The sequence below is a fragment of the Myxocyprinus asiaticus genome, chromosome 23, assembly GCF_019703515.2.
Source record: "Myxocyprinus asiaticus isolate MX2 ecotype Aquarium Trade chromosome 23, UBuf_Myxa_2, whole genome shotgun sequence".
Taxonomy (NCBI): domain Eukaryota; kingdom Metazoa; phylum Chordata; class Actinopteri; order Cypriniformes; family Catostomidae; genus Myxocyprinus; species Myxocyprinus asiaticus.
In genome coordinates, this window is record NC_059366.1 from 40,335,881 (window position 1) to 40,357,134 (window position 21,254).

The 21,254-nt window shown below is 36.5% G+C and overlaps 2 protein-coding genes across 28 annotated transcripts in view; one reads left to right on the top strand and one right to left on the bottom strand.

The window, feature by feature from the left end:
• The first annotated feature begins 341 nt into the window (after positions 1 to 341).
• Positions 342 to 12,469, top strand: mlh1 (mutL homolog 1, colon cancer, nonpolyposis type 2 (E. coli)). Its single transcript, XM_051652076.1, has 19 exons — positions 342 to 572; positions 1,269 to 1,359; positions 1,458 to 1,556; positions 1,630 to 1,703; positions 2,160 to 2,232; positions 2,313 to 2,404; positions 2,502 to 2,544; positions 4,725 to 4,813; positions 6,833 to 6,945; positions 7,055 to 7,148; positions 7,856 to 8,009; positions 8,106 to 8,431; positions 8,558 to 8,682; positions 8,779 to 8,887; positions 10,411 to 10,474; positions 10,589 to 10,753; positions 11,256 to 11,348; positions 11,490 to 11,600; positions 12,088 to 12,469. The coding sequence occupies exons 1-19, from the start codon at positions 466 to 468 to the stop codon at positions 12,238 to 12,240; spliced, it is 2,175 nt and encodes a 724-aa protein (XP_051508036.1). The 5' UTR covers positions 342 to 465; the 3' UTR covers positions 12,241 to 12,469.
• Positions 12,470 to 12,804: 335 nt separating this feature from the next.
• lrrfip2 (leucine rich repeat (in FLII) interacting protein 2) overlaps positions 12,805 to 21,254 on the bottom strand; it is a 41,819-nt gene continuing 33,369 nt past the window's right edge. For 23 of the 27 annotated variants that reach the window (XM_051651359.1, XM_051651383.1, XM_051651382.1 and 20 more), the window contains 10 exons: positions 20,772 to 20,942; positions 20,396 to 20,488; positions 19,989 to 20,081; positions 17,583 to 17,684; positions 17,228 to 17,360; positions 17,088 to 17,137; positions 16,653 to 16,773; positions 16,485 to 16,564; positions 14,438 to 14,542; positions 12,805 to 13,842 (listed from right to left, as the gene is read on the bottom strand). In XM_051651359.1, the coding sequence (XP_051507319.1) occupies positions 13,732 to 13,842; positions 14,438 to 14,542; positions 16,485 to 16,564; positions 16,653 to 16,773; positions 17,088 to 17,137; positions 17,228 to 17,360; positions 17,583 to 17,684; positions 19,989 to 20,081; positions 20,396 to 20,488; positions 20,772 to 20,942 (1,059 nt within the window). In that variant the 3' untranslated portion in view covers positions 12,805 to 13,731. The remainder of the gene's footprint in view (positions 13,843 to 14,437; positions 14,543 to 16,484; positions 16,565 to 16,652; positions 16,774 to 17,087; positions 17,138 to 17,227; positions 17,361 to 17,582; positions 17,685 to 19,988; positions 20,082 to 20,395; positions 20,489 to 20,771; positions 20,943 to 21,254) is intronic. The other 4 variants (XM_051651385.1, XM_051651384.1, XM_051651379.1 and 1 more) reach the window with 1 other exon arrangement.

A 21,254-nucleotide genomic window follows, 5' to 3' on the forward strand; every position in this document is an offset into this window, starting at 1 on the left:
TTTTTCTAATTAAGAAGAGAGCAGTCAATTGGCCAGACAGCGTCACTCCTGTCCCCAGCTTCCACCTGAAATGTTCACTACAAATAGTTAAGGATTAATTTGTTTTATTTATTTTACAATTTATTTTACATATTTAGGCTTGCAAAAAAAGTAAAAACACATTTAAAAGATAATAACTAAATTATAAAAATTGGTTCAAATACAACATTTTGACAGAGGGGCTGGATTCTGTCTCACGAAGTACAGTTTCAATCCTTTTCTTTTGTTTTCCGCGGTAAACGTCACTTCGATATTGACGTCAGCGGATGTAGCTGTACCACCGACCAATCACAGCGATCAGGATTCAGGAGGCGGGCGCTGCTCTTTGGCGCGTGGAGTTGCGCGGCTCGCGGTCGTATGTGAGCGTCGATAAACAAACGTCCAAGAGGTGTTTGTGTTTACTTGGTGAATGAATAAGAGTTCAGCATGGCGGGAGTCATCCGCAGACTCGACGAGACTGTAGTGAACCGTATCGCTGCAGGAGAAATCATCCAGCGGCCTGCCAACGCCATTAAAGAGATGATGGAGAACTGGTAACACTTCATTTACTAATAACTAACTTAGAACCACTGACAGTTTAATTATTTCTTACTTATAACCGATGTCACCTGTGTATATCACTAAAAAAACATGGTGACACACTGGTGACACTTTTATATTTCATAAATAACTTTTAAATAACTAAGTCATGTTTATTGATAACTAATAACTTGTAACACTTATTTACACAATTATTTATAACCATTAACTGGTGTCACTTATGTTTATCACTAATAAAATAGTGATCAATGACACCTATATATTGATCACTAGTTATCGGGTAACTTTTACACTAATAACTGGTGCCAGTCATGTTTATTTATTATGACTATTGATAACTAATCAACTTGTAACTAGTGACACTTCTATATCTAATTATTTACTATCAACAACCGGTGTCAATTATGTTTATCACTAATAACAAATGACTGCTGACACTATTTATTTATCAATTATAACTTTAAAGTGATGACTTTCTATTTATTTATCACTTAGTTTTATTGATCACTATAATTTAGTATGTTTTTAGATACTAGAGACAATTTTATTATTGTTATTGATAATATCACTTATGATTTCCATGTGTGTTTGTATTCTTATCTGTCTGGTTACTAATATATCATTCCATTCACTATCATCAAGTTTGAAGTGATAAAATAAGACATTAATATTGTGTTTTTAATCCTCAGTCTAGATGCGAAGGCTACAAATATTCAGATAACTGTAAAAGAGGGTGGATTGAAGCTCATCCTCATCCAGGACAATGGCACTGGCATCAGGGTACATCACTTATTAACACCACACACACACACACACACGGATAAACTTTTTTAAATGGCAGATGTCCTGTTTAGAGCTTGCGCTTTTGTGTTTGGCAGAAAGAAGATATGGAAATAGTTTGTGAACGTTTTACAACCAGTAAACTTCAGACTTTTGAGGATCTGTCATCAATCGCGACATATGGATTCAGAGGAGAGGTATGCTTCATTACAGCTTATCGCAGTGGGTATTGCAAATCAATTTACTAAATCAGAACATCATCTTTTATAGGCTCTCGCCAGTGTAAGTCATGTAGCCCATGTCACAATAACCACCAAAACAGCTGATGCAAAATGTGCCTACAGGTAATTTATTTACATTTCACCTTTTACATATTTTACTAGGTATGCAGAATATAGAGTATATGATTAAATTAGTGATGTATTATGTTTTATCTCATTTTGATTGGATGAATTATATGGTACTCAATGTATTGTATATGCAAAGTGCACACGTTTGACCGTACAGTACATTCTATATTTATTCACTTAAGTTGCTGAAGTACATGGCAACCGTAAACAGCCTAAGGGCTATTACTTGATGGAAGGATTATTTATTCTGATTGTTAGTATAAATAAATGTAACTTTATTGAACATTTGTGTCTTTTACGATATTTATGTTGCCACCATTTTATAAAAACAATAAGCCATTGCAATGCATGTTATAGAGCTTATTGCTTTAGTTTGCCATCATCTTTTAATACATCTGGAGATTTTATGATTTTATTTGCAAAATGTTTTAATTTAATTTTTATTTACAGGGCCAGTTATTGTGATGGAAAGCTGAAGTCTTCACCCAAGCCCTGCGCTGGAAACCAGGGCACATTGATTTCTGTAGGTTCACCTGGCATTATTGTCAAAGCAAAAATTTCATGTTGATTTTGGTTAAAAATAAACGTTTTGGTCTTCTTTAGGTAGAGGATCTGTTCTATAATGTGTCTACTCGACGGAAAGCTTTGAAAAGCCCCAGTGAGGAATATTCTAGAATCATTGAGGTTGTAAGCAGGTGTGTTTATCACTCATTTCAGAAGTTTTTTGTTTTGTTTTGGAAATTGTTTTGCCCTGAGATGCACATCAACCTAAAAGTATTTCTTGCCCTACAGATATGCCATTCACAACTCTGGGAAAAGTTTTGCAGTTAAGAAGGTGAAATAATATTTAGATACATTAGAAATTAGAGTGCACTTTTATATATTTTAAGTTTTTGTTTTTACTATAATATTTATTTTATTTTAAATGTTATAATATATATATATATATACAGTTGAAGTCAGAAGTTTACATACACCAAAGTTGAAGTAATTAAAACTCATTATTTAACCACTCCACAGATTTAATATTAGGAAACTATAGTTTTGGCAAGTCGTTTAGGACATCTACTTTGTGCATGACATGAGTAAAACAGATTGTTTCACTTTTAATTGAAATTTCAGAAAATGATGTCACGCCTTTAGACAATTAGCTTCTGATAGGAGATGTACCTGTGGATGTATTTTAAGGCCTACCTTCAAACTCAGTGCCTCTTTGCTTGACATCATGGGAAAATCAAAAGAAATCAGCCAAGACCTCCACAAGTTTGTTTCATCCTTGGGAGCAATTTCCAAATGCCTGAAGGTATCACGTTCATCTGTACAAACAATAGTATGCAAGTATAAACACCATGGGACCACGCAGCCATCATACCACTCAGGAAGGAGACGCACTCTGTCGAAAAGAGCAAATAAATCCCAGAACAACAGCAAAAGACCTTGTGAAGATGCTGGAGGAAACAGGTTGACAAGTATCTATATCCACATTAAAACTAGTCCTATATCGACATAACCTGACAGGTTGCTCAGCAAGGAAGAAGTCGCTGCTCCAAAACCACCATAAAAAAGCCAGACTACAGTTTGCAAGTGCAGATGCGGACAAAGATCTTACTTTTTGGAGAAATGCCCTCTGGTCTAATGAAACAAAAATTGAACTGTTTTGGCCATAAGGACCATAGTTATGTTTGGAGGAAAAAGGGTGAGGCTTGCAAGCCGAAGAACACCATCCCAAATGTGAAGCATGGGGGTGGCAGCATCATGTTGTAGGTGGTGCTTTGCTGCAGGAGGGACTGGTGCACTTCACTAAATAGATGGCATCATGAGGAAGGAAAATGATGTGGATATATTGAAACAAAATCTCAAGATATCAGCCAGGAAATTAAAGCTCATTGCAAATGGGTCTTCAAATGGACAATGACCCCAAGCGTACCTCCAAAGTTGTTGCAAAATGGCTTAAGGATAACAAAGTCAAGGTATTGGAGTAACCATCACGAAGCCCTGACCTCAGTTTGATAGAAAATTTGTGGGCAGAACTGAAAAAGCATGTGCGAGCAAGGAGGCCTACAAACCTGACTCAGTTACACCAGTTCTGTCTGGAGGAATGGGCCAAAATTCCAGCAACTTATTGTGAGAAGCTTGTGGAAGGCTACCCAAAACATTTGACCCAAGTTAAACAATTTAAAGGCAATGCTACCAAATACTAACAAAGTGTATGTAAACATCTGACCCATTGGGAATGTGATGAAAGAAATAAAAGCTGAAATAAATTATTCTCTTTACTATTACTCTGACATTTCACATTCTTAAAATAAAGTAGTGATCCTAACTGACCTAAGACAGGGAATGTTTTCTACATTAAATGTCAGGAATTGTGAAAAACTGAGTTTCACACTGTATTTGGCTAAGGTGTATGTAAACTTCTGACTTCACCTGTATATATTACATGTATAACCTGTAACTCATATATATATTTTATATATTATATAAAAGTTACATGTTTATTACATAATTTGTACTATTTACAAGTATTTACATTGATTTGTAGAACAGGTGCTAAAAACTGGCTCTGTCTCTTTAGTCGAATGGCTTTTTGACAGCATCCATGCTATGCATGATTAGAATTATATGTTTGTTTGTTTGTATTTATCAACAACTTACTGCAAACACATAATGGATATTAAAAGAGACATTATTCAATGATAAATTAATTCTCAACAGAAAGTTCACGCAGTGATGAACTTTATCTCCACTATACTACTAAAATCACTGATAAGTGAAATCTGAACATTAACCAGCCAGTGGCTAATCACAGACATTTTTGGTCACATAGTGCGAGATGTCGTTGCATGTGTGAGTGATTTATGCTTTGTAATGGGTTTCTGCATAGAGTAAAAGATCGATCTTGAGAATCAATACCAAGATTGAACAAATGAAGATCACGATGCTTTGGAAAATCTATATTTTTGCCCAGTCCTAATTATGAGGCTATTTTGTAATTGTATTTTACTGTATTGTTAGCAAGGCGAAATGGTCGCAGATGTGAAGACCCTTCCTAATGCCTCTGTGCTGGACAACATTCGTGTGGTGTTTGGAGTGGCTGTTAGCAGGTACTATTCAATTTACCGCCTGTAGGTTTTTTTTCAAATAGAGCATTTGGTGTGGACTTGCCCTCTCATGACCTTCGGTGGCATATGTCTTTGAAGTCCATGAGACAGTAGGGTTTCCTATTTGTCATTTTGTGATTCAAAAGGATGCCTATAAATCAGAGGTTGACCGATAGTGGATTTTACCGATAACGATAACTAAGGTGGTGGAAAAGACAGAGAAACGATCAGTCGGCCGATAGTTTTGAACAGTCATTGAATGTTTAAAAAATGTTCTTAGTCTTTTCTTACATTGACAGGCACAGACATAGATGCTGCAAAAGTACAAAATTAGTAAAATGCCCAGATTTGTGTTTGTTGTGCAACCACTCCCCAATAATTACCAGAAAAAAATGAAGATTTGTTGCATAGCGTGGGAATTTTAATTACAAACAAGCCTGAAATACACCAGGGACTCTTCTTTTAAAACGCCTTTGCTTCCAGCTCATAAACACATATGGGAAAGAAAACATGCACTCTTACAATCGTCTACAATGTATTGCAATATAAACATGACAAAGTAAACATTGTCAAATGGGCTAATAAATACTGTATGAGCATCAGTAATTATTTAAAAGTAGATTATCATTCAGTGATCGCTTGTCAGTTGTCATATGAGTCTTTTTAAAAAAAATAGCATTTCATATTAATAATCATGAATTAGTCCATAAACAGTGATGGTGACAGTCTTGGCTCCATTACAATGCTCTATATGTAAATTTTCAACAAATTAAGCTTTTTGTAGCCTAGATATTCACCAGATGAATGGTTTTGGCAACAGAGGAACACAAAGGAATAAAAAAAAAAAAAAAACTATTAGCAACTATCAGCATTGTTTTTTTCCGATAACCGATAGTTCCAAAAATCTGTCAGGTTTTGTTTGAGGAAATGGCAGGACTCAAGTGCAGAGTAGCAATTAGGGCTTTTATTTAACAAAAACTACACAGTCCAGGGTGACAACACCGTGACGGGCTGGAACAAGGAACCAACAGAAATCCGACTGGACAGGAACATGACCGGCAGAGACCTAACAGAGGACATAAACACAAGCAACATCCCACAAGAAACTAGCACCAGACAGAGCACAAAGCGAGATTATAAAGGGAGAGAAATCAGGAGGGAAACGAGGAAGGCAGGTGAAACTAATAAATTAATAATCAAACAGGTAACAAAGCAAACGAGAGGGCGGGGTTATCACTGAAGACAAGACAGACACGAATGCACAAGGAAATGAGAAAATACAAAACCAAGTGCATTCACATAACACAAGAAAAACACAAGTGCCTGGACTCAGCCACAGAGTAAATAAACCAAACCAACTGAAGTGGCTGAATCCAGACACAAGACATAAAACAGACATGGAACATGTACATGTCAGGGCTCTGCCACAAAGGGGAAAACACCCAAAACTAAGGGCAGAACCCTGACACTGTCGGCACAGTTTCATCAGTAAAACCGATATATCAGTCAACCTGTATTATGAAAACCTTTGCAATCATGATGAACACTTAATCAGTGGCACTAGAGTGGTGGGCCAATGATGGGTTGTGATGTCACTGTATGGCGAGGCTGAGCTCATGAATATTAATTAGCTAACTCTGACACTGCTAGGTAATATTCCTAGACTGTCCTGTCCTGTTACCTCATTAATATTCAAAAGCCAAACCTTCGGCTTGGTGTTATTCATAAATTGATGTCCTGTGTAGATGTGCTTAGGTATTATGGCCTTGCATACTTTCTCTGCTGAGTTTTACATTTGCATATATATATATATTAATACCTTTTAATATTAAATAATTCAGAGATCATGTCTCAATAGGGAGCCAACATCCAGTTCCTGGAGTCATTTAGGACAGGCCAATATGTCCCATGATGTATAACAATGAGATTTTTAGGGTCAAAATATGCACAAGCATTTCATCTCAAGGATACATCAAATTGACATTAAATGAGAAATAAGTGAGAGTTTGCTGTGTGTTCCAGGGAGCTGATAGAAGTGGGGTGTGAAGACCAGAAACTTGCTTTTAAACTGAAAGGCTACATCTCCAATGCCAATTACTCTGTCAAGAAATGCATCCTTATCCTTTTCATCAACCGTATGTGTTTCAAAACTGTATATGCATAGATAGTATCAATATCAATTGAAAACCAGACTGTCACTATGCCAATTTTGTGTGAAAACATTAACAATATGCTGTTTTCTAGATCGGTTGGTGGAGTCTAGTGCCTTAAAGAAAGCTATTGAGACTGTTTACACTGCATATCTTCCCAAAAACACTCACCCCTTTCTTTATTTAAGGTAAAGTTCATTTAAATTAATTAAAGTATTCTTCATTAAAAATGAATGTCACACAGAATAATTTAAAGGAATAGATTAGCAAAAAATTCTGTTATCATTTACATTCTAGACCCATATGAATTTCTCGCATGGACCACAAAAGGTGAAGAATATCTAATATTTGAAGAATATCCTGGCTACTATTTAGAATTTAATGAAAGTGAAAGCAGCAAAAAAGCACCATAAAAGTGGTTCTTATGACTCGTGTACTATAATCCAAGTCTCTTGAAGCCATACAGTTGTTTTGTGTAAAGAATAGGCTGTAATTTAAATTATTCAAGGGAAATCTTGCTTTCCGCTGTAGCTCTCGAAACAAATACGCCGCCATTAGACACATCACGTCGGGTTTGACGTCAATGACTTCTATGGATATGAGCTTTGTTTCAAAACCTAGTGAGCTGCCTTGGTGTCTGCTACCTACATAGACAGCTGCTTTCTAAGGAAGCATCCTAACTAAAATGGAACATCATAAGTGACTGGTTTTGAATGCTCAATGTAGAAAGCAACTATTCATCACACAATAGCGCTGTTCGGTAGCACAGAAGACTCAACCCTTAACTGATACCTGTAGAGTTTGATGTTAGCATGTTGCTAAGCTAACAACACAATACTGTAATAGCCATAAAAATACTTGCCATTAATACTTTGCATTTGCTCTGGCTAAAAAGTTTGGAGATCGCTCCTCAAAACATTGACGTGAACGTTCACCCTACTAAGCACGAGGTGCATTTCCTGCATGAGGACTGCATCATCGAGAGCGTTCAGAAACACATCGAGAGCAAACTTCTCGGATCAAATTCCTCACGCACATACTTCACACAGGTACACCTTCAATGAAAGAATGTTTTACACCTATATGGTTCTTCTAATTCTAATATTTAGACAAATCAATGCCTAACTGACTTGCCTTATCCATAGACACTGCTTCCAGGACTGTCAGTGTCCACCAGCACTGTGAAAGCCTCAGGTTCTTCAGCAGATTCCCAGGAGCATGTATACGCCCACCAGATGGTCCGCACTGACAGCAAAGCCCAGAAACTGGATGCTTTTCTCCAGCCGTCGGCCTCCACCAGTACTGCTGCCCAGAGTAAGCTAGAGAAAGTATCCAGCCCTCCAACTGCTGCTCAGAGTTCAACCCAGCCAGATGACACAGTATTGCTGAATGCTATGGATGTTCTGGAGCAGTGTGTCACTGAAGATCCACAGATAGACACTCAACATCCCCCTGATGATGCACCACCCAGGTGAAATGCCGTTTTTGCAACTAGTCTCCCGTACAAACTTCTCAGCTTGTTTCTTTCTTCCATGTATTCTCGTCTCTGTACAGAAGAAGATTTTAGGATAAATCTGGTGTCTGTTTGGTGTTTCAGGAAAAGGCCTCATGTTGACGAAGTAAAGGAGGATTTGACAGCCGCTTCTCTGCCCAGGAGACGTGTCATTAAACTGACCAGCATAAAGGAACTTCGGGAGAATATTGAGCAAAAGACTCAAAAAGGTCATGCAACATTAAAGGTATAGTTCACCCAGAAATGAAAAGTATTTAATTGCAAACCATTAATTTTGCACTTCGAATCTGTTGTATCCTCAACAGGTTTACAGGAGCTGCTACAGAATCACTCGTTTGTGGGCTCTGTCAGTCCTCAGTGGACTCTAGTGCAGCACCAGACAAAACTCTACCTACTAAACACAACCAAACTCAGGTTAGAATCAGATTAATATCAGTAGAATTATACTGATATAAGGATTTCTTATTAGAGATGCACCAATGTATCAAAGCAATTATTTGCTCTTTCGGACAATTGTTTAAAAACAGCTGATGATCAGGGCCGGTTGTTTCCTGCCAAAAGGGGTCAGAAAAGCATGTCTCTCTGACTTACTTTGAATTGGGTGACAATGTCATTGCAAAGAGAGTTGCAGTTTGTAAGCTCTACACTGTTAGAATTTCATGTTAAAACTTTAAACTAATTTGATTACTTACCTTAAAGCTCAAATCTTTTTTTTCTTCATTTTTTAAGATAAAGCCTTGGCTAAAAAGGGACAAGCTTCGTTCAGAATTCAGTTAAAGGGATAGTTCACCCCAAAATGAAAATTCTCTCATCATTTACTCACACTCATGATATCCCAGATGTGTATGACTTTCTTTCATCTGCTGAACACAAATGAAGATTTCTAGAAGAATTTCTCAGCTCTTTTGGTCCATACAATGCAAGTGAATGGGTGCCAAAAATTTGAAAGCTCCAAAAATCACACAAGTCAGCATAAAAGTAATCCATATGACTCCAGTGGTTAAGTTCATATCTTCAGGAGCGATATGATAGGTGTGGGTGAGAAACAGATCAATAATTAAAATGTTTTTTTTTTATAAATTCTCCTCACTGCTCAGTCAGTCTCCACTTTAACTTTTAGTTTCATAGTCTTCTTCTTGTGTTTATGGTGATTCACATTCTTCGTGCATATTGCCCCCTACTGGGCAGGAGAAGAATTTCTAGCAAAAAATTACTTTAATACTGACCCGTTTCTCACCCACACCTATAATTTCAGTACTGAAGATATGGATTAAAACACTGGAGTCTTATGGATCACTTTTATGATGCCTTTATGTGGTTTTTGGAGCATCAAATTGTTGGCACCCATTCACTTGCATTGTATGGACCTACAGAGCTGAAATATTCTTTTAAAAATCATAATTTGTGTTCTGCAGAAGAACATACACATCTGGGATGGCATGGGGGTGAGTAAATGAGAGAATTTTCATTTTTGGGTGAACTATTACTTTAGTGTGTGTTAAGGACATTAAAAATAAAGAAAGAAAGAAATCTTACTAATTTAATGTGAGCCTAACAAGAGGCTGTTCAGAATTCACTAATGTGAGTTAAGAATGTTAATGTGGGTTAATATTGTGCTTTTTGTTTTAAGTGTTTGTTTATAACTGAGACCAGTTACTCCAAAATATGAAAGATGTGCAGAGACATAGAGAATTAAGTTATTATTTAAATACATTTCGAAGTTGTGTAATGAATGATAATCAAATTGGTGGTTTGAATCAAGGTAGCATTAAAAAGCAGAACCACCAAACTATCGGTATAAGCAAATGTTGTCCTAAATAATCAGATATCGGTATTGGCACACACATTTTTTATCGGTGCATCCCTATTTCTAATATCTTCTATTATTTTCTTGGAGTACATAGTATGCATCCCATTTTCTCCTTTCACATTTTCAGTCAGGAGCTGTTTTACCAAATTTTGATCTACGATTTTGGTAACTTTGGAGTCCTTCGATTGTCGGTATGTTTTTTTTTTTTTGTAGGTTAGTTTTGCTATACATTACATGTAATTAGAAATTGTATGTTTACTAAATGTTATTTCTGAGTCCATTTGAATTAAGTTGTGTTATTTAAGAATCCTGCTCCGCTGTATGACTTGGCCATTTTGGCTCTGGATTCAGAAGAGAGTGGATGGACAGAGGAGGACGGCCCAAAAGAAGGACTGGCCCAGTATATTGTGGATTTCCTGAGGCAGAAAGCTGAAATGCTGGAAGAGTACTTTTCCCTGGAAATTGATGGAGTGAGTCACAAACTCTACACTTGCCTCTATATATTAAAGCAGTTAGCCACAAAAGGCAGTCAGTTACACACATGGCAAAGTACCATGGTAAAACCACTGTAATGTGCAGCCTTGTGCGGCTAGGACAGCAATCTGATAAAAGACACTAGTGTTTAGTAAGTAGTTATTTTTTTAAAACATTTAACAACAATAAATGGTTCTTCTGCCAAGTAATATAGTTCACTATCCTAATTTTAGGTGATTACCAAACAACGAATGAGAATATGCAAATAAGCAGTCACAGTTGTGCATTTATTGGCATTTGACATTACTTTTGAATGTTGTTCATCCAATCGGAATTATCTGGTTTGTAATTACACATTACGTTTGTTGTGCTGCAGTAGACAACAGTTAGCAATATGTAGCTATTTGAACTGCAGTTGTTTGTTATAAGGGACTAACATACTGGTACTTCATCATTAATTAAGAACTATTTAGCATTTTGTCTTGTGTTTTATTATAGGAAGGGAATTTGACTGGGCTACCGATGCTGCTCGACAATTACACTCCTGCCATGGAGGGACTTCCAATGTTCATTCTGCGTTTAGCCACCGAGGTCTGCGTTTCATGATACCATAGTATATTGGGTTGTGTATATAATGGACATGAATGTTAAAATGAGAAGGATTCAGACTTGTGGGTTTTAGCTAAATTAATACAATTTCTTGTTGCTATTTATATCTGATGAATGATGCAGGTGAACTGGGATCGAGAGAAGGATTGTTTCCATGACTTCAGTGTAGAATGCAGCCACTTCTATTCCATAAGGAAACGGTACACACTGGAGCCAGATGCAGAAGAGCCTCAGGTAGTGCACTGCACACAAATAGCAGACAAGGAACTGTGGATAGTAAGCATTTTAGGGATACTTGGCCGTTTTCAGAAAAACGTGTTTCCACTACCACACACTATTTCTGCGGTATATAGTATGGATACTGTGTGTAGTATACACATTTTCTGTATGCATACAATAACTGAACTACATTTGCTGAAATGTGCAGTATACAAAAAACAAACTCCCCTGGGTATGTTATCTCACAATGACTTCCAGGATGACTAATTAATTGGATCAGACATGAATTTAACTTCTCTTTCTTGACTCAGTATTTGATAGAGCTATAAGGAGAGCCGATTAAACAAAATTACCATTTTTAATTGATAACTTGATGCCACTCACTGAATTGAACATGCAATGGGATTAAAATGAGTTTTTAAAAAGTAGCAGACAGTTAAATACTGCACAGTATTCAGTATGAAGCAAGTGTTCCAGACTTTAATGGTTTAATTACTTCTAGGATGTGGAGACAAGGTGGCAGTGGAAGGTGGAACACATAATTTTCAAAGCTCTTCGCACTCTCTTCAGTCCTCCAAAACACTTCAGTGAAGATGGCAGCGTTCTCCAAATTGCCAGTCTGCCTGAACTCTACAAAGTGTTTGAAAGATGCTAAAACACAGTACATTGTTGTTCTGTTTTGTAATGCCAATGGTATACTAACATAAATGTCTGTCTGGATTAAAATGTACTTTCATTTTAAACAGACTGTCATCCCGTCACAGTGCAGCTCTCCGTTGACCAGCTAATATTAACCTGTGGATTTGTTTAAATTGGTACTCCAGATAAAAAAAGTTACTGTGTCTGACTGTTTTTGGAAATTATTAAACACAAACATTTTCATATTATTGACTGAACTGTTTTTGAAAGTGTGAACCCATATAAATATTCCTGCTTAATTCAATGTCTGCATAAAAAGAATTCAAATGCACCATTAAACTTATTAATATTGATTTCCATAAACACTAACCTTATCAGAGTCTTATTAACATGTGCACTTTCATAAAACACAGTGAGCTTTAGATGCCAAGTAAAATGCTTGTACACAAAATCCTGTTTTAAAGTAATTTCTGCACCACTTGCATTACTAAATATCAATATATAGAAATAGCAGAAATTACACACTTCACCTTGAAAGTTTCCTTTATATGTCTAAAATAATTAAGGCAAGGCAGATAAGTTAACATTGTAAATTGTGTAGTTTATTTACAGTATACTTTTGCAGTTGCTTTAGTCACAATTACTGTGCGTTTGAAGTGTCAGACAGTTTCTAGTGTGATTAAAATGCTGCACCAAACCTGAATACATTAGCATTGTGAAAGGCATCAAGTGGCATTTGGGACAAATCTGAAATCTAACAAAACAAATGTAGGCCTCTTGCTGAGATTTACTAAAATCTTCGCATTTAGTGTAAAAATGATATAGTCAATTGTGACAAAGCACTTTAATCCTAACAAAATTCAATGTGCCCTGCAGTCATAATTCATGAATCACCCACCAGTTCATACTGCATTTTCATTTACACATTTATTTTAAAGAATTTTTTAAATATTTGGAACAAAAAGGAAAAAAACACAAACATTTGAAACCGTAGCAGACATGATGGATTTTTATATATTTTCAACTCATGGCTGTACCCTTTATTAAACACATTACTATTTTGTACCGGTAGAGATATTTTTTCCCTCTATAGTGTTATAATGCATTTAACCCTCATTTCTCCCTTTGAAGGCACATTGCTGTGTAAGCCTTTATGCTGAGGGCACTGAAACAGTGTGAATTTACATTTTAAAAAGCGCTTCCATACTTGTGCAACTTATAAAAAAGCACCCAGTCTGAGCAATGAAACCTTAAATGGCAAACATGATGTACAAAGCTTTCAAAAACAACAAAACCAAAGTACAATGTCCTCAGGTTGAGAAAAGAAAAAATATGTTAACCACAATGGTTTAGAGGCTCCCTCCCTGATCATATCACCTTAGTAGGTCAATATTATCAATATTTTTACCATAAGAGGCTAAGAGATGAGGTTAAGGGCAGGCCTGCACATTTCTTTTTGGTTTCCTATGGTAAGGTGTTGGAGAGCAGTGCTGGAAGTCGAGTCTCTTTACTGTTGGGACAGAAGAGCATTTCTGTTTGCTTTCATCTTTTCCAGACGCTTTACAAGATGGTTGTTGGTCATTTCCATTTCTTCTATCTTGTCCAATGCTGTACGAAGCTGCAAATTAAAAAGATATGTGTCAAGATGACTTGGCATTACTTGGACTATAAAAATTCATATGAAAAGCGTCATGACTTTCTCTATGATTGTATTTAGTATTGGTTTACATTCAGGTTTCCCTACACCTTTTGACCAACTTCAATGACTTTTTTTTTTTTTTTAGTTATTCATGATGACTGGATGAGTTTTGAATATCATTTAATAGAGATTGCTGGAGCACACATCCATTTGTCAGGTACCATTCATTGGAATTCTTGGATTTAAGCAATTATACTAGTGGACATTTATGCTTTTAGTGCACATACTGTATGTCTTCAATAAGACAAAAAATGTCATGAGATTTGAATGCAGCTCAGTTGAGGATTTTTGCTTTCTAAACCCTGATGCAAAGTATGACTACAAAAATCACTTGTACATTTCCATGACTTTTAAGATTTCATTCATTTCCATGATGTTTTACTACCTTAAACCACAGTACCATGATATTTCAAAATGTTCTATGACTATAGGAACCTTGATTATTTCATATGGGTCTAGGTCTGTAGCAGAGATAACTATTTTAACAGCAGGCTTCTCAGTGTTGGATTCATACCTCCCTCTGAAGTTTTCTTTTCTCTACTTTCAGTTCATCTTCTATTTTTTCAGCATTATCTGATGCAGCTTTATATCTGGACACCTGTCCTTCAAGTCTGTTTATCTGTAAGACACAAAAAAACAAAACAATTATAACACTTACTACAATACTCTGAATCAGTTCAAACTCTCCATTTCAATGAATTGACTCATAACTCGGATTCATTTGCATCATCACACAAAACTGTTCATGGAACTCTCTGCGTGGTATTATTCATATATAAAATGGTGTAAATAGCATCTGCCACACAGTGCAGCCATTTGCACCCCAATAGTCTGGTGGAACCACAGAAATATACAACAAACTGAACAATAGACGTCGCTGCAGTGACGTGGGGTGTAAAAACGGTGTGTGAGTGTTCTGTTGTCCTAGTGACCACGGTTCGAATCCGCATTTTGTCCCCCTCTTTTTCCCATCCAATTTCCTGTTTCCACAATATTTCCTTTAATACTACTTACAATAATAGATAAAAATGAATATAAATGTTGATTTCATTGCATTGATTTGTTCACAGTGAATGTCGGGGAGTGCAGAAAAGGATGATCCGGAGTCTGGGTCTGTCAATTGCACTCGTTCCCGCGGCTCAGCATTGCATCACAGAATTACTAATACTGTAGTAACCATGTTTTTTTAGCAGAAACCATAGTTTTAATGCAATTAACCATGGTGTTAGTACAGTAATATGGTGGTAATATAGTAACCATGGTTAATTTCGTGGTTATTGTAAATTTACTAAAAATACCATGGTTAAACCATGGTTACTTTAGTAAAACAAGGTTATTTTTTCTAAGGTAAGGTTAGGTTTGAGGTTAGGGGCTAATGTAGTGTGTCTGTTGGACTCTAAATAAACACTGCAGTGATGCCCATATACTGTATGTTAGTATTTAAATATGGGTGCAAATAGTATCAGACTATTTGCACAAGGGTATAAAAACACAAAAACTGGACTGCTGTCCCCCAGTTTGAAAACAAATGTTGATCTTATCTTGTAATATTAATATCCAAGTGCCATCGACTGATGAACTCTACGAAATATATTAGCCTAATCTTTTGGTAGAAAAGATCCCTTTTGCACAGTACTGTATGTAGCTAAATGTTGTTGTTTATTACTATGTATTAGGGCTGGGAAATTAAATTTCTGCGATTAATAGTTGACTGTTTAACGCAATTAATGCAGCATCCTTTCTTTTACTTCCTGAAACGTCACTAATGTTTTTCCACACTTCCTGTGGCTAAAATTGCAATATATACATTTTCAAGAGGCACACACCTGAATCAACTGCACATTGTGGCACAGAAACTGATTGTGTGAAGCAGTGCACACTTATTCATTAAACACAACGCATGTCGCGGGCATAAAAAACATGAGAGCAGATTTACTGTACGTTGAATGGAGACTTCACCTGCAAGTGGTGAGCCAGGTGTGGGAGAGATACGGGCAACCTGGCATATCTCTTTGCATCGCCTGAAAACGCTCTCTCACTGTCATCTGAACAGTGTCAAATGTGAAACCGCGAGAGAGAGACCTAGCATGTGCGCAACAGAGACAGAACGGCAGCCAGAGAAAATAATAGTTTTGAAATTTTAAACTTCAGTAAATTGAGCTTCAGCACTGAATTTGTTTTATATCTGAATGTATAATAATGCATTGGCAATCTAAAACCAAGTTCCTCTTGCCAATAAATCTTGATATGAATTGAATCTGCCCATTTGATCCTATTATTAAAAAACTGTGGAAAACATGCCTTGATTATTTTTAACTAGATTTTCACTGTTATAGTTATTGCTTTAAACATTTAGAATTTTTGCTACAATGGCTGTTTGGTTGAAATGATGTTCCCTTTTCAAATATTATTATTATTAATAATAATAAACCCTTAAAATATATATTTTACATTATTTTATCATATAAACACTAACAAAAACATTCCATGTGGTTTTATTCACAAAACACCCACTGATATGGTCACACATAACTACAACATAGAATTTTAAACAAACTCACATTTTGTTCCATTGTTGCCATTTCCTGTTCAGCCTTTGAGAGCTTAAATTTATATTCACTTATTTGCCTATTGGAGTCCCCTACAAGAAACAGAGAGAAGTGTTAAAGCATGTGTGTCTGCTGTAAATGTAAAGTATACTAATGCAGACATCATAATGCACGTCATACTCTGCATCTCGATGAAATGTAGATCAGTGCCATTCTCCATTCGTTCTCCCTCTGTGTAAACGCCGTCAATCTTTGAGTGTTTCTGTCTCTCTTCTTCCAACTGCATCTTCAGTTTTCTGATCTAATAGAGCACAGAGCGCATGCTACTTTAATTCAGCTATGCCAAATTTTTTTTTTTATACAATTCTGATTTCATTGGACAGTGGGGTCCAAAAGAGACCACAGAGGAAAAAAAAAGAAAAAAAAATTTTTTGGGGGAGGGGTATACCAAATACTGAGATTTTCTGAAATTCTGCAGAATTTTTTCAATGAAACTTTTTATTCCAATTTTTTGTGCTGATAATATAATTTGTAAGAAAAAAACAAAACAAAAAACAAATAGAAGCACTTTCCCCAAGTGATCTCAGACTTCTGGACCTCATTAAATATTCATACCTGGACCAAAAGTTCATCCTTTTCATCAGCAAGCTTTCGTAGTCTTACATCTGGGGTAAGAACATGTGAAAGAAGTGTTACAATCTCATTGTTGCATACTACAATAATGAATACACTTGACTGTATATTCTGAGGTTCACCCAAAGGTCCGTCTCCTGCTGACTCCAACACCTGTGCTGCCTCCTGTGTTACCACGGTGATGCCTGAGGTGAGGGATTCATGATTGACATCTCCATTGGGTGTGTCTTCGGGTATGATGACCAGCCCATGTTTCTGAGAGGGGCAGGAGAGGACACAATGAGGAACGAGCCTCAGCAGAGTATAAGAGCCCTTTGTGAGTGGATAGTGCAGTTTGTGTACGTGATCAGCACAATGAAGGTGAAACTGATACAAACCTAGAATTACCAACTGAAAGAAAATCTCTAAGCAGTTATCCATATTTTTCCAGTCACAAGATCTGTTTTCATTCTGTGCAGAACCGTTTTAAGAACGTACCTCTCCCATTCGGCTTTTCCCCTTGAGGTCAGCCAGCTCATCCCTGAGCTCATCTCTCTCATTCCTAATGCAATCAAAGTATTCTTTCTGTCTCTCTAACGCCTGGCCAAACGCAGGGCAGGAAAACAGAGAGAGAAGTCAAGCGAGCAGGAGAAAAGAGACAGCGGCAAACACAGAATGAACACTGGCTGCAGTCACAGTAAGATGGCAGGGTGAAAAAAGACCATGCTGACGAATGAGCAGTACAGGAAGTGAAGGAGTAAAGGCAGCACACATATACTCGACTAGTCTGCTTTGTTTTTATTAGTATGTATATTTTAGTTTATATTATGAACAATTAATGGATTTCAGGCAGTAGTGAGTAGCTATGTCAATAGTAAAAGTAACTGATCTTTTCAAAACAAGTACATGTAATATATAATGTATTTTCACACACTATGCAGATTTTGTAGTTTAACTCTACGGTACTTTGCGACACTTTAATGATTTTGTTCCACCAAAAAAAGGTCACAAATTCCACCAGCACCACTGGTTTACAGGGCTGAGGGTTACAGGTAACCAGCAGAGGGCAGAACAAGGTACACAGGTGTGGTGAAACTACTGAAACTGCCATGCTTAAAGATTCAGTTTCAGTTTTAGAGGGGTCATATCATACCCCCTTTTATCATTTATTTTGTACAATATACTGTTATTTCAAAAGATCAAGAAAGAATGGATTTTTCAAGATATGACCCCATTAAATTCACCAAAAAACAAGCCTATGAGCACAAACTGTAAAGATTAGAGGTCGACCGATAGTGGATTTTGCAAATACCAATAACTAAGGTGGTGGAAAAGGCAGATAAATGAATTTTCTGAATGTTAATAAATGTTCCAAGTCTTTCCTTACTGTGACGAGCACAGACAGACCAAAGTCCAAAGAGTCCAAAATTAATACAATCACAAATGTGTGTTTGTTCTGCAACCAAAATCCCAATAATAACCAGAAAAAAAAAAAAAAAATGAAGATTTGGTGCACGTCGCAGAACTTTTAATTATAAACAAGCCGAAATACACCGGGGACTCTTCTTTTGAAATGTCTGTGCTTCCAGTTCACGCAAACACACAATTATCTACAATATATTACAATAGCATCAGTATAAAGTAAACATTGCCATACGGGCTAATAAATAGTGTATGAGCAGTCATTAATAAACAGTAGATCAACATTCTTCAATAGTAGATCATCAGTGATCACTTGTCAATTTTCAAGTGTCTTTTTAAAAAACATTTGCATTAATAATCGTGAATTAGTCCATAAACATTGAGCACGTTTACATGCACACCAATACGCTGGTTACTCCCAAAAATCAGCTTATTTAAAAAAATCAAGAAATCCACGTTTACATGACATTTGAAATAATCAGGTTATTTTCCATTTTTGACGTCAAACCGTGAAGAGGCATGCACTCAACATGTGTGCACATTGGATGAGACGGTAAGAACGGCAGTTAAGGTGTTTACATGCCACACGAAATCTACCCGTGTTGACCGGTTTATTCTTACACCGTTTATGACCTTACATCGATAAAGGAACGGCATTTATTGTGTTTAAATTACCACACGCATTGACGGCTTATTAAGCATAATCAGCGTAAGAGCGTGCAAGTAAACGTGCTCACATCTCATGTCTTGGCTCCGTTACAATGCTCTATATGTACATTTTCAACAAATTAAGCTTTTTGTAGCCTAGATATTCAGATGAAGGGTTTTGGCCACAGAGGAATAAAAAAAAAAAAAAACTATTGGCAACTACCAGCATCGATTTTTGCTGATAACCAATAGTTCCAAAAAGCAACTATCGACACTGATTAATCATTAAAACAGATAACGGTCAACCTCTAATAAAAACAATGTCATTGTCAATGTGTAAATGCATACAAGCACATTATATTAGCCACACATTAATCATTTTTAAAAAGGCATTCTTTTTTTTTATATGACTACAAATAAAGTCATTTTGTTTCTAAAGAAATATCGCTGTCTAGCAAAATTAGAGTTGAAGTGTGTAATTTCTGTGCCACTATTGAAACCAATCGGAATAAAAAAGAAAAATCATCACTGTTTTCAAACAGATTACAAAAAACTCCCCTCGTTCCCTATTGGTTGTATAAACAGATAGTCCTGCCCCAAAACTTACACCACTGGTTGATTTAATGTTGCTGTGTCGGGCTGAACAGGCCGCTCATTCAATCTGAGAGCCACAAAGTTACACTTTGATTCTGCATATTAAGCTGGGATTTCCACATAAAAAAATTACACACATCAGCTTTAATAGATGGTTAATAGATTTATGAGCAGTTAATCAACAATAATAACAGTCTATTCTCCCCATCAATCCAAACAGCATCTCCTAAACCATCCTACCGCAATCTTTCTGTCCTTCCAGTTAACAGTTTCCTGCAGGTCAAACGCCTCCCTTGTGAGGGTATCTAGTTTTTGCTGAATTTTCTGGTTCTCCTGGAGTTGAGTTGTTGTAAAGGTGTTTAATAAAGCAGGAGGAAAAAAAAAGAGGACAGATACAAGATAGACACAACCAAGAAGCAATGAGACATGGAGGAGAACAGAGGAATCTGAATGGAAAAGTGTGAAAGAGGATTTTGAACCTAATTCTTTTACCATCCTTTTTCAAACAAACTGTATGTAATTAAATCATCTATAGCTTGATTTCAAAATCTTCTGCAATAGCTTTTAAAAATGTCTAATGCATCCTTCTCTGATGTGTTCAACTGGAATTTAAGGGTCAGAAAAACCATTTGTGTTCTGGGATCTACCTCAATGAGGTCATCTCGCTGGCGGATGCCCTCCTTCAGCTCCTCTTGTTTGTGCTGTAGGACTGAACATGTGTGCTTCTGCCTCTCTAGTTCCTGGCAATCAAAAGAAAAAAAGAAAATTCATAAATAGTCTGCCAATGCTTGCGTCTTTAAACTGCAAACAACTAATCAATGTTAATTAAAATAGTTGAAAACGAATGTCATTATCGATAATCTGGGTCTGTGCACAGTGATGACAAAATTGCTGGTCAATAATGATAAAAATGGCATTTTTTTTTAATCTGATTAATCATCAACCGAATAAAATAAATAGTTTTATAAAATGTACAGTTATTACTCTGAAATTTGATTTGATGGGCCTTTCAACTGAAAATACCTTTGATTTCTCCTCTGTTTCCCTGCGTAGCTCTGACATTTGCTCCTCCATCTCCTCTATGACATCTTTGAGTGTGTCCACCTGGTAGATGAGGTTCCCCTTGTCATTGTCCAGTTGGGCATTAGAGACCATGGCCTTCTTGTACTTCTCCTCCACTTCTGATAAAGATTCCTAATGAAAGGGAGGAAAAACCCTCAACAAAAGAACTGGAAAAGCATTAGATGCTGATCACAAAAACACTATCAGACAAAAACAAAACACACTACACTGACCACTGCACTAAAGATTAGTCAAATGTGAAGTGCAGCTAAAAACAGAACAAGTAAAAGTGCAAAACAACTGAATGCTATCCAAAAGTTGTGCAAAAGTTCTCAACGCTGACTTTGTAAAAGCTCTTAACTCCATTATCAAATACTACAATTCGGATATTAGGAGGAACGTCAGGTTCAATTGTCAGATTAACCCTTGGTTGTTCATGTTCAG

Excerpts from the sequence above, each read along its gene's own strand:
- mlh1 (XM_051652076.1), top strand. The coding sequence starts at position 466 with ATGGCGGGAGTCATCCGCAGACTCGACGAGACTGTAGTGAACCGTATC. Across the intron at positions 2,233-2,312 it reads ACCAGGGCACATTGATTTCT|GTAGAGGATCTGTTCTATAA; the intron begins GTAGGTTCACCT and ends GGTCTTCTTTAG. Across the intron at positions 8,432-8,557 it reads CCTGATGATGCACCACCCAG|GAAAAGGCCTCATGTTGACG; the intron begins GTGAAATGCCGT and ends TTGGTGTTTCAG.